General features: G+C 33.0%; 1 protein-coding gene across 1 annotated transcript in view; it reads right to left on the reverse strand.

Annotated features, from left to right (window-relative positions):
• The window catches only part of LOC143251666 (disco-interacting protein 2 homolog C-like), a 99,402-nt gene that overhangs the window by 72,663 nt on the left and 14,457 nt on the right, over window positions 1-12,282 (reverse strand). Inside the window, exon 2 of the mRNA XM_076502922.1 lies at window positions 8,827-8,936. Within this exon, the coding sequence (XP_076359037.1) occupies window positions 8,827-8,908 (82 nt within the window). The 5' untranslated portion in view covers window positions 8,909-8,936. The remainder of the gene's footprint in view (window positions 1-8,826; window positions 8,937-12,282) is intronic.

The following is a 12,282-nucleotide window of genomic DNA, read 5'->3' on the forward strand; positions in this document are numbered from 1 at the left end:
CACTGCATACATTTTAAAGCCACTCGATTTCACAAACTTCATTACAAAAGTCATTAAATCAAACTATTTTTAAATTATTTTTTATCCATTTCAATGATTGCGTTAGATGAAGAAAAGTGAAACAGATGGACAGACAAATAAACAGACACAGAGAGGTAAACAGATAAGTACATCAGTACGCGTAATTGTTTTATTGTTTTATTTCAGCCTTTAATAGGTCCCACATGGGACCCGAGATTGGTATAAAACACGTGTCTTTGTTGCCAGGATGTAGAAGTTCAAGGATTCAAAGAAAATCGATGATACAGATAAAAAGAAACAAGTATTCGATCACAAACTGTGGAATATTTCAATTGGTATAGATTCAGTACATGTCTCACACGACACTGCATTTCGAAACGAGATAGGTATGACGTTGATTTGACTGTGTATTACAATTTCATTTTCCACTGTCTTGTATCTTGGCATAAAGGATTTAAAAATAATCGAAAAATTAGAATAAGATTTACTGCATCAAAAATGCTGCTTCATTTTGAAACTTTCCATCAATTTTGAAGTTAATGTTCCGAATATACCTTTAAAGATTAAATAACATTTATGTTTCGTTCCATATTTCTCCTTTTCTTGAACTGTCAACATATTCACTGGAAACTTTTCATTCATTCTCCGACATACAAAAAAAAATCCACACTGTCCAGTGTGAGAATAGAAGTTTAGTATATTTGTGTGGTCCACTTTTTGTATATTGTACTCAGTAATCAACAATTATTCAAACAATGAGTGTTTACAATTTACGGGCACATGTAAGCATTATATTTAAACGACAAAGTGTTATGAACTTCCTGGAAAAATAAAATGAATTAATGGTATGCCAAGTTCAAACTACGTCACGCAGGGGCAATTGAATCATTAGCAACTGACTACGAAGAACAGTTAAAAAGTCTACTGGTTGGATGTGTCATTAAATAACTGATAGTGAAACTGGCTCGCACAGCAGTAACGACGAGCTCTCCAATTAAAGTAAATATGCGGATTCTTCTTTCGAAAAGGTTTGCAATAACAAAAAATATTAAACCAGTGGTTCTTAACCTGGGTTCAATCGAACCCCAGGGGTTCAGTGAGTCAGTCTCAGGGATTCGGCGGAGGTTAAGACACACAATATGCGTGTCCGTTCCGTTCACCCAACTCCTATGATTCGTGACGTCAAGCTCCACTTGGCCATCATTGGCGCGCGGCTGATCACGTCACATCACTTGACCTTAATATCTGTGCTACAGAGAACTTCGTGCGCTTAGCAGTCGATTTGTGACTGTAGTAATCGTGCGTCATTTGTTATTTTTTTCCTAATCTTTCAATCCCTTCATATTAACATGTTGAGCAAAAACAGAAAGTAGTCGGACGAATACGTACAATATGGATTCACGTGTATAGCGTCCTCGATGCATGATTTCAATGCCAAGTTGAGCAACTCTAGTCTAGAACCGTCAAAACTAAGAGAACACTCCCTAAAGCTGCATGGAAATGGGAAATACAAAAACACAACGCTTGCTGAATTCAAGGTAAAGAGAGCCAGGTTCGATGAAAAGGGTACTTTGCCTGTTCTCGGCTTTGTACCCATCGACAAACCGATCCTCACAGCATCGTACAAAGTTGCGTACTTGATCGCAAAGCAGGGCAAACCACCCACCATTGTTGAAGCACTCTAAAACCAGCTGCGTTGAAGATGGCGAATATCATGTTGGGAAAAGCTGCTGAAAATAAGTTATCCCAAATTCCTCTTTCAAATGACACCATCAGCAGCAGAATAGATGATATGAGCAATGACATCTCGGCTCAAGTAGTTGCAGATCTGATTTCAAGCCCAGCAAAATTCAGCCTTCAACTAGACGAGACCACCGACGTTCCCAATCTAAGTCAGCTTGTTGTATTCGTGCGTTATGTGAAGAACGACGAGATAAAACATTTTTTTTTATTTTGTAAGCCTCTTACAACAACTAAGGCAGCCGACGTAAAGAAACTTGTGGATGACTTCTTAGAGACAACGATCTTTCGTGGGATATGGTTTCTGCAGTTTGTTCGCACGGAGCTCCAGTCATGCTGGGATGAAACTCTGGTTTTGGTGCACTGGTGAAAGCCGATGCACCATACATCATTGTAAAGCACTGTGTTTTGCACAGGCATGCGTTGGCAACAAAAACCTTGCCTTCAAAACTGGCAGAAGTATTAAAAATTGTAGTGGAATGTGGGAACTTTGTGAGAAATAGTGCCCTGAAGCATCGCATCTTCAAAGAGATGTGTAATGAAATGGGCTCCAAATTCGAGGTACTTCTGTACTATTGTAACGTTCGTTCGGTGGTTATCCCGGGGAAAGGTGCTGAATCGTGTTTTTGTCATGCGTGTGGAATTAGCCCTGTTTTCGCGAGAGCTCCAACATTGTCATGCAGATTGCTTCGAAAAAACTGAGTTCATTCTCATTTTGGCGTACATGGCCGATATCTTCAATGATCTCAACCAACAGATTCAGGGCGGTGGAGTCAACATCATCGAAGCGGAAGAAAACCTGAAGGCTTTTCAAAGAAAGCTACCGTTATGGAAACGACGAACAGAGAATGATAACTTTGCAAACTTTCCCCTGCTGGACGGCTGTGTAAGTAAGATCGAAGATGCATCTAAAATTGGAGACATTTTTGTACCCGGGGAACTGAAGCAAGCAATTGCCATGCACTAAGATGAGCTCGCAAAGTCTCTCGACAGATACTTCCCCACCAGAGAGTCATATCCAGCCTGGATGAGACAGCCGTTCACGTTTAGTGTTGCGACAGCAGATGTCAATGATGAATACCTCGACGAAATCATTCAACTTCAGCAGAGCCAGGTTCAACAGCAACTTTTCAGAACAACGCTCTCAACGTTTTGATGTCACCAAATGGTAGCGTGCCCTCTTATTGCTGAGAAAGCCCTTGAGATACTCATACCGTTTGTTACAACGTATCTTTGCGAGCAATCCTTTTCGAGGATGGTAGATATAAAAACGATGAAAAGGAACATACTTTGTTGCAAAAGTGATATGAGAGTTGCACTTGCCAAGGTGAAGCCGCGCATTTATGAAATTGTCTTTGAAAGGCAACAGCAAAAGTCACATTGATTTGCAGTAAATATTCATTGAGTTATGTTTTTGTGTGAAATTCATGTTTTGTTGGTTTTGTTCTTTGAACACAGTGATATTGTGTGCAACTAATGCATGGTTCATTTTGTGCACTAATAAAATATCTACTTATGTTTTGAATTTGAAAAAAAAAATATTTTATTTTTCTAATTACGAAGGGTTCAGTGAATGCAAGTACGAAAATTCCGGGGTTCAGTAACTCCAACAAGGTTAAGAACCACTGTATTAAACACTTCAAAACATGCAACTGACCTGTTACCTTAACGTGCTTAGACTTCCTCACGTTCACCAAGCTCATGGTGACACCAACTAATGTCTGTTTAATTTTAAATGCTTCTCCATTCAAGCGAAACAAATATCAGTTATTCAGACTAAAGATGCGACACTAAATGTATCGTAGCAATTCACGACCAGTTCAACCACGTTTGTAAACTGTATGCTGTAACAATGTTAAGTTTCTATCACGCTCTATTTATTATAGTAACAAGCATCAAAAATTAAAAATAAACAAGTGGATGTATATTTCCACACCTATTTATAAAAATACAATTACACGTTCTTCCGATACAAGCAAACATGCACAAGTTGTGTTTATAAACAATTTTCAAAACAGTGATTTAGTGATTTGAATACATAAAAACACACACACACACATACATATATATTTGTGTGTGCAAGTGCTCGTGTTTGTAGCCTAGTTTAATTACAAGATTCTTGTTACTTTCAGTTGTTTTCTTAACTGTATAGAACTGAAGTTGCTTTTAAAAAAACATGATAGTGTTAGTCCACAGTTAAAAAAATCCATGATTTTAGACCATAACTGATTGTGTTTAACTACGTTTTCTTAATTAGTTATTAGTATCAGTTAATCTTTAAAGGCAAGTCATAAGTGAGAAAACCCTTCGAATGTTCTTCATGCACAATAGGAAAGCAACGGAAGGAAGTACAACAAAGTACATCTTGTAACTGATTCATTTAATATCTGCTTCTTTCAGTTTCATATATATAAAGAAATGCAAATAATGTGTACTGTTAAGTGTTCATTGCGAAAGACCCGACTGTTCTCTAAATTTGTAGAAGATTCTCGAACGTAAGGATCAACAATGTACTATACAGTGACGTATTTATGTAGGGGGCTAAAACAGGTCTTAATTAAGACCACTGATAATTATATTCTTTGTGAAAGTACATGAGATGTAGGGCCCACACGACCTTAAATCCACCACTGGTACTATGTGTATGTAAATCACTATGAGAATATCGCCTAATGTGAGACAGTATACTATTGTTCGTCTTATACTTTCAGTATAATTTAAAGTACCAATAATTATGATAAATGCTTATTAATCGGTAAACTACAAATATTTTATCAAGAACGGTTATAGATTACAAACAATTTAACTTCAGTAAATTAACTTCGGACGTTAGTATTTCTACGAGGATATATCTTCGGGAGGGGGGGGTGTCAGCGTGTTAGTGGTATGAGGCTAGCCATTAAGCGAAGTTTAACAATATCAACATAGAATTAGCTCCTCGTAAAATATTCAGTTCCAGACCAGATAGAAAACTTATAAGTTTTATGTTTATGTTTGCAAAATTTTTGTATATAAATAATTATTCGTTATAACTATTTATTATAACCGTTATAAATTGTACTGTTGTTTGTATATTAAAATATATTTGTGTTAAGAAAGGAAATTGTGTGCATCAACCTTGTTAGCAAATATAAATTTGATACATTCAATTAACTTCTAAATTAAAATTAAAATTTCCGGCTATTTGAAATCATTAGACGTAACATAATAAATCGGACTCATCCCAGATAAATCATAATACGTAGCAGTTTCTACACACAATTATTTACGTTCTTACGTAGTTTCATCGTTGGTTAATGAGAACTATATAGTTAAAATACAATTAATATTAAGTAGTCATCACTATTCTATTTGCTTTAGACAGATGACGAAGAAATACGCACTACGGCTGAGGTTTCTTCTGAATCGAACAGGACACTAAAAGGTAAGGTCTGCACTAGTGGTCCACCTCCCTAAATGCGTGCATATATGGACTAATTACCATGTGATGGGTCTTTAAAACCACGTCTAGATAAATATACACACTGGTATAATACCGTGCTTTGTTTCTGAACAAAGAGTATGTGTTTTCTTACAACAAAGCCACACAGGGCTATCAGCCGTGTCCACCTAGGGGAATCAAGCCCTTGAATTTAGCCTTGTAAATTCACAGACTTACCGCTGTTCTAGCGTGAACCTGAACAAAGAAACAAAGCTTCTCCGTTACCACAAAATACCAGTTATATATTGTTCTAACTATAACCATGCTGGTAAATGATATCGTCTTAAAACAACTGATAATAAGTGCTGCATGTAAATTATATTCTTAAACTCATCTAGTTAAGAAACTTAATGAGTGCTAAAACTGTTCACTGATAAATTTCTTGAGATTGTTAAAAAATTTTAAGACCTTCCTTCTTGTATCATTCAGCAAGTAATAGGCACTTTACATCAAACCTCAAATGTCGTTTAACTAAAAACATTTTTCATTAAATAAATGCATACTAAAGATAAATTAAAAATAAAAACTATAAGAACTTGAAACGTTTGTAATCCCTGTCATTACGAAACTAATTCTAAATACAGCAAAATTTCAAGCAAAAAGAATGTTTGAAATACCATCAGGAAAGTTCACCTCCACATACCTTTACAGCATAATCAATGTTTAAAAACTTAAAAATTGTGAGGGTAAATAAAAACCAATATCGATGCAGGATGAGATATGATCGAAGAACTACGATTAAACACTTAACTGAAACGTTTTTTGTTTTTTTCAAAGTCTTAGTACAGGTTTCAGTGTCAATGTTAGCCATTTCTCATAGGAATTGAAACAATTAGAAACAGTTCAGTTTTCAGTTTACTTGCTGATTAAATATTATTTTGTTACAAAATACAGCTTTCACAGTATGGAAGATTTGTTTTTAGAACATGTACGATCATTGTCAGGTTCGTTAAAACTTGTATATATGAGAATGATCGCACTAGCGAACGAAACGTTATACCTGTTCTAAAAACACCTTCCACCTTAAAAAACTAACTTTTACTAACGAGAAATAACGTGTTTTTTTTTACTATTATTCTTAGTTCAAACATTAGGTGGAATTAGTACAATACTTCAAAACAATTAAAAATCCCATAATAATTTCCTACACAACAATGACAGCGGTACACCAGAAATACATTTTATACTCTTGCAGTAGCACATATTTTTTCTACTCAACGTTCAATAAACACCAATTGATTCTGTCGACTCTCCGTTAAGTTTGCTACTATATTCCACAACCCAACACCATTAGGAAATTATACTGTGGCGTCTTTCTGTCTCAAATAAAAACCCCACGAGAAACAATCAAACCACAAGGTCAATATTGCCAAGTTGACGTTACTACAGCAGAATTTCTTTAAAGGTTGTGACTTTCTTTTTGTCTAAGAAATTGATTTATTGTCCAAATGGAAAACTGAACGAAAATTATATTACTGTTTGCATTTAAAGCGATTATTGACTGATTATGAAAGAAAGATAATTTTGTTGTCTGCAATTACTAGTCAGTAGCTATGTTATACTACTTCACCTTTTCTGTTTTCAGTTTTACTAAATTCTGATTAATTAATAACTATCACGTAGTATAATTAGCCTGCATTCTCGGATCTAAATTCGAATCTTAGTTGTAGCACTTTATTGAATATTTTGATCTCATTCTGTAAATCAATAAATAAACAATAAGATTTAGAAATCCACACAAAATTTGTCTAAAATAGCGGCAAGATTCCTGACGTCGTAAATTAGGCCTAAATGAATCAGTATGTTTTCATTGTTCTGCAAAAAGATTGTCTGCAAAGTTTTGTCACATCTTACGCAGACAAGGAAACAAGGCAAACTAATGATTTGTTGCAAAGCTTTCATGGCAAAACTAGAAAATGTTTCATACTCCTTGATGACGAGAAACCTAGGATGATAAGAGACCTAGGAAGGTCGAAACGTTGTTTTCTCCTTACCAGCTGTTCTGAGATGCATGTTTCATACTTCGTTAAGCGATCTCACCAAATAACGGCAGAGAATTCATACTAGGAGGTTGAATCATGAATTTTAACCATCGAAATAATTATTCTATATACCAATTGACCTGAGTAAAAGTGTGATGCAATCTTCATACTTTTCTTGCTTGTTTAGCAAGAGAACCTCACCAACACCATTCATTTCAGGTAGGGAAATATTTTGGGCCCAATCAATGTGCTTCAGCTGAGCAATCTTTTAATCAGTTGGGTCATCATAAAAGTCACTTGCAAAAAATCCATCCTAACCTAAATAATCCAAGATGTTTGTTCTCAAAAGAAAAATGTCTTAACTTTCATAAGCCTTTATTTCTTTATATGGTTATTAACTCAAGAACAAAGTCAAAACTTTTTAACTTCATACATTTCCATTTGAAAACGTCATAAATTTGGAATAAGTAGTCAAAGCTTGCATGTGTTACTTCTAAATTCACACCACTAAAATATAATTACAGAAAGTCCTTTAAGTATTCCACATACAAAATGCATTATGTGCATAAGGCAAGGTCAAAGATACAATAATAGATCTATCAAACTTCAGATGTTCATTCTAAATATTAAATCCTTAAAAGACTACAACATCTGGAAGCATTCCACACATTTCAAGCCCAAATACTACAATACATATCACATGTATATAAATAACATATTAATAACAATTCAGACACAATATAGTTGACACAGTTTTAAAACCATCCTATGTGCAAATCCATATACCTTTAGGTTTCAGTTCTGTACACAAATTCATACTTATTATTTTAGTGCTATATCAGGTGTTATATCTATTATATAATTTAATGCAAATTCTAATATAATATATAATGCTATTTAATCTAGGTAATATAATGTTTATACAAGTATCTTCATATTAAATGGTGGTATCTCTTTCGATTCTTAATTCACTTAATGATTCAAATGGCACAGTTTCAGAACTGATAATTATGCATGTACATGTTTAAACCAAACAGACTAAATTTACACTAACTTGTACTTAGTTCACTGCTACATTACAGTGTAATAAACTTAAGAAATTGTTTATAACAGTGAAAATCAATTATGAAAATACTGTCTTGCATATTATTCAATTTTCAATAAGAAGCAAGCTTCTTTGGTTTCCACTCTGGTAATTTATCATTTTCTCTACAAAACTGACAATGATGAGTCACAGGGTATCAACACATTGAAAGAACTGACAATTATTCTAACAGTAGCTTCAACCAAGTTTCATGAAACATCATAATTCCTGCCTTGAGTATTTTTGACAATTTTTCTACCTCCACATTGACAAAAACTGTTACTTAAAAGTTTAGTATCTTATTTATTAAAACTAAATTTCAAAGGTTTAAATTATTACTCATGTTAAAGCAGCAAGTGCATCACATACTTTGGATATCTTTATAGTTACATTGTTTCAGGAATTTAATTTCCTTTAAAATAAATACAGACATACTTCATCTGGTCTCCAGTAAATAAACCTAAGAGAACTTCTGGACATTTAGTTTTCTACCATTAACAAAGACTGTGATCACTTACCTTCTGACAGTTCCAGTTCCAATTCAGCAAGCTTGTCTCTGACATCTGGAGGTAGACTTGCTATGTCAATATCTTGAGCCATACTGGCATGTGAATATGGAGTCTTCCTTCTTCTTTTACATCCATGAGAGAAAAGTAAGTTTTCATAAAATATGTATACACTTACAGATTATAAATAACATGTAACAAAATTCCTGCAACAAAATTACTTTTTTATGAAAGGTAATAATAAATATACAAGTAAAACATGTTATGCAAATATGCTATTCACCAAATATAATTATATATAGAACAGCTGTCCTAGTTTAAACCTTCCTGTGGTGATTTGAATCTATTACTCATATTCAAGTCCTTGTGGAGACATTCCAAAGGTATGATTTGTGCATATGTTATGTACAAAAGAAATATTAACCATACAAAATTTCAAATAAAAACACTATACTTACAGGGCTACTTACTAGTAGACAGACTTTAATTATTAGCAAGTGCTATAAAAAACACACAGAATAACAAATATACTGATGCAAACATTATCCAATAAACTAATTCCATATTTGACTGATAAAGAGTTAAAAAGCCTACCATTACTTGCAGCAGATGAATTTTACAAAAGGCATCTCATGGAATTTCACTCACACTCTACTAAAAACACTGATTTGGAATGCATTGTTTTTGAATAATTATTTAGTTTAAATGAAACTCTTGAAAGTTTATAAGTTCATATTTCTAGTCTCATAAAACAAAATATGAATACATGTTGCATATAAATTATAAAATGTGATATTTATTTACAACAGCTGAAACAAACTTTTTTTACTGCCACATTTGTAGATAAATTTCCTCCACACCAGACTTATTTTTAGATATATACAGACACACACACACACACACACACACTCATTTTACTACTTTATTACTTAACTTTAAATATTCTTTACTGCTATAACAAAAATCCAAACTCACACAGCAGTGCTCTAAAAAGTCTGAGGGTGGGAGTATCAATGTGTCCATGACAGTAAAAAAATGAAAAATATATTATTGCAGAAAAATTGGAGCGCATGTTGGGAAATACAACATTTTACTCATGCATTCAGTACAAAAGTTGTCTTAATTGAAGATGTAAAACTATAAGAACATTCTTTTCTTTACTTCCCAAAAATACAAAATAACAGTTCAAGTTTAACAAGCAGCCATTACTTTTACAAAAGTACCTATAGAATGTTTTTCTGGTTTCAAGCAACCCTATTTTAGCTAGTATGTACAAAAATTACAATTACAAGAGCAAGTTCAGTCAGAATAACAACTAAAACTGGAATGATGCCATTAAAACTAATGAAGAGAGCCGTTTCTGTCAAGCTTAAAATCTTCCTCAAAACAAATAAAATGTTAACATATGGACAAATATAGTTTAAATATCCATTTCTAGTTAGTCGTCAGATAATTTTTAACACACTAAATCTTTAGAAAATTATCAATGAATGATTTTCATTAATAAATATAATCAGTTTCAACTAATGATGTTTCCAACATAAGATGTCAAAAAGGCAAAAAAGTACAGCAACTAGTGTAATATTATTCAGAAATTTAATAGTAAGGACAATTCCCAATTTTTATGAAGCAACTAAGGCTACTTTCAGCATACTGTAGAAAAAACAGCATGACATGGAAAAAAAAATGAAATAATGAAGATAAGTATTTAAAATAAGTAAAAACACATGTCTATAACAAAAACTTTATATTAATTTGCAATGTTTTGGGCAAAAGCCCTTTATCAGGCAGTTTTAAACTATGGTACAAAAAAAAAGGTTTAGATTATTTGCATATGCAAGCTCTCAAGAACAACTACCAGAGCCACCTTACAACCAACATAATCAAATTTGCTTTTTCATTTTTACTTCCCTTTCACTTTTAAATTCTAAAAAATTTGAAGAGGTCAATAAGGAAAGCATATCTTTAGCACACTCATTCACAATGAAACCCGACTACTAAGATCACTTAACTTACACAATGAAATAAAAATAAAACTGAGCTATTCTTATACGTGTAGTTTTAAACAGAAAACCAAATTCACAGTTTTAAATTACTTGAAAAAAAAAAGCTAATATTTGATAACTACCTCCCATTTTTCTGTCCATAAATATGTTGTAGCTATACGAATTTGAAAATATTTTTATGTAAAACAATTATCTCTATGCTCATTTTTTTCAACATGGTGTTTCTGACAAGTTTGACTGGTAACTAAAATATAAAAGTCTTGCTAAGAAGCTGTAAGAAGAGAATAACTCTCGCACAGACTAAAGTATAAAAACTGCTCTCCATTTTATTTATGTATAAATATAGGTAAATACACACACACACACACATCAAGACTAAATGATAGAAAGAAGCAAAAAATTCTTAGTTACTTTTTAAATGAAATTAATTTCTGTTCTAAAGAAAATTGAGCCAGTAATACCACTGAGACAAAAATTAGATTTTGTCAATACAACTGCAGATGGGACAAACCAAAAAATATACAAGTGTTTGACTTAATTATGAATAAAATGAAAATGAATCACTGCATTAAGATACATGCTTCACTCTGGTAAGTGGTAGAAAACAGGGAGGATGAGCAATTAGAACAAAAATATCTTAAAGCACTTCTCTACCATTCTCTGTAAAACAACTTAATTGGTTTATTTTTAGGCACTCTACCCATATCAAAATTCCAAGACAAAGCAAACAACTGTGTACATAAAAATGTTTCTCCCCTTCCTAGGTTTTTTTTTGTTTTTTTTACTGTGGATTATGACAATTAAAAATCTTTTTATATATGAGTCTTTTATTATTTCAAATTGATACAACTGCTGAGGTCACTTTAAACAGTATAGCTAGAGAAAAACAGCTAAACTTATCTTCAACTGTTCTAGTAGAGAGGTGCATATAAATGATTGTTGTATTTAAGTTTGAAAAGTTAAACTATAGTTGTTTTTAATTTTTTTTGAGAGGAGGAGTGGCTTTGATGAACCAAACCATTTTCTGTCACTTTACAAACTACAGTGGTCTGCAGTAGTAGCTAAATCTCAATTTTAACAAAACACAGTTATATTTATTTTAATTAAAATATTTTTCCAATAGGTAGTTCTCTCCACTAACAAGAATAATTTTTCTTATTTTTTGCTACCCTCTATTTGATAACTTTTTTGAACACATGTCACAAACCTTTAACCCTCTCTCTACTGGAATTCAAATTTCCAACATATCTCTTACATAAATCACAATGTGTCACTTCTTCACCAGTAGGAGGGCACTACTATAATGTAACACATGACACCACCAAACTACTACTTCAAAGTTTGGCAAAAGATGGGAGCACTGGAAGATTGTGGGGAAGAAAAGTGGGAAGTGTGAGAACAGGGAAGTACCTATGAGAAATAAATTTTCATTTAGGAAAAGTATAATTTTCAATAGGGTACT

This window comes from Tachypleus tridentatus, chromosome 6 (genome assembly GCF_004210375.1).
Source record: "Tachypleus tridentatus isolate NWPU-2018 chromosome 6, ASM421037v1, whole genome shotgun sequence".
Lineage (NCBI taxonomy): Eukaryota > Metazoa > Arthropoda > Merostomata > Xiphosura > Limulidae > Tachypleus > Tachypleus tridentatus.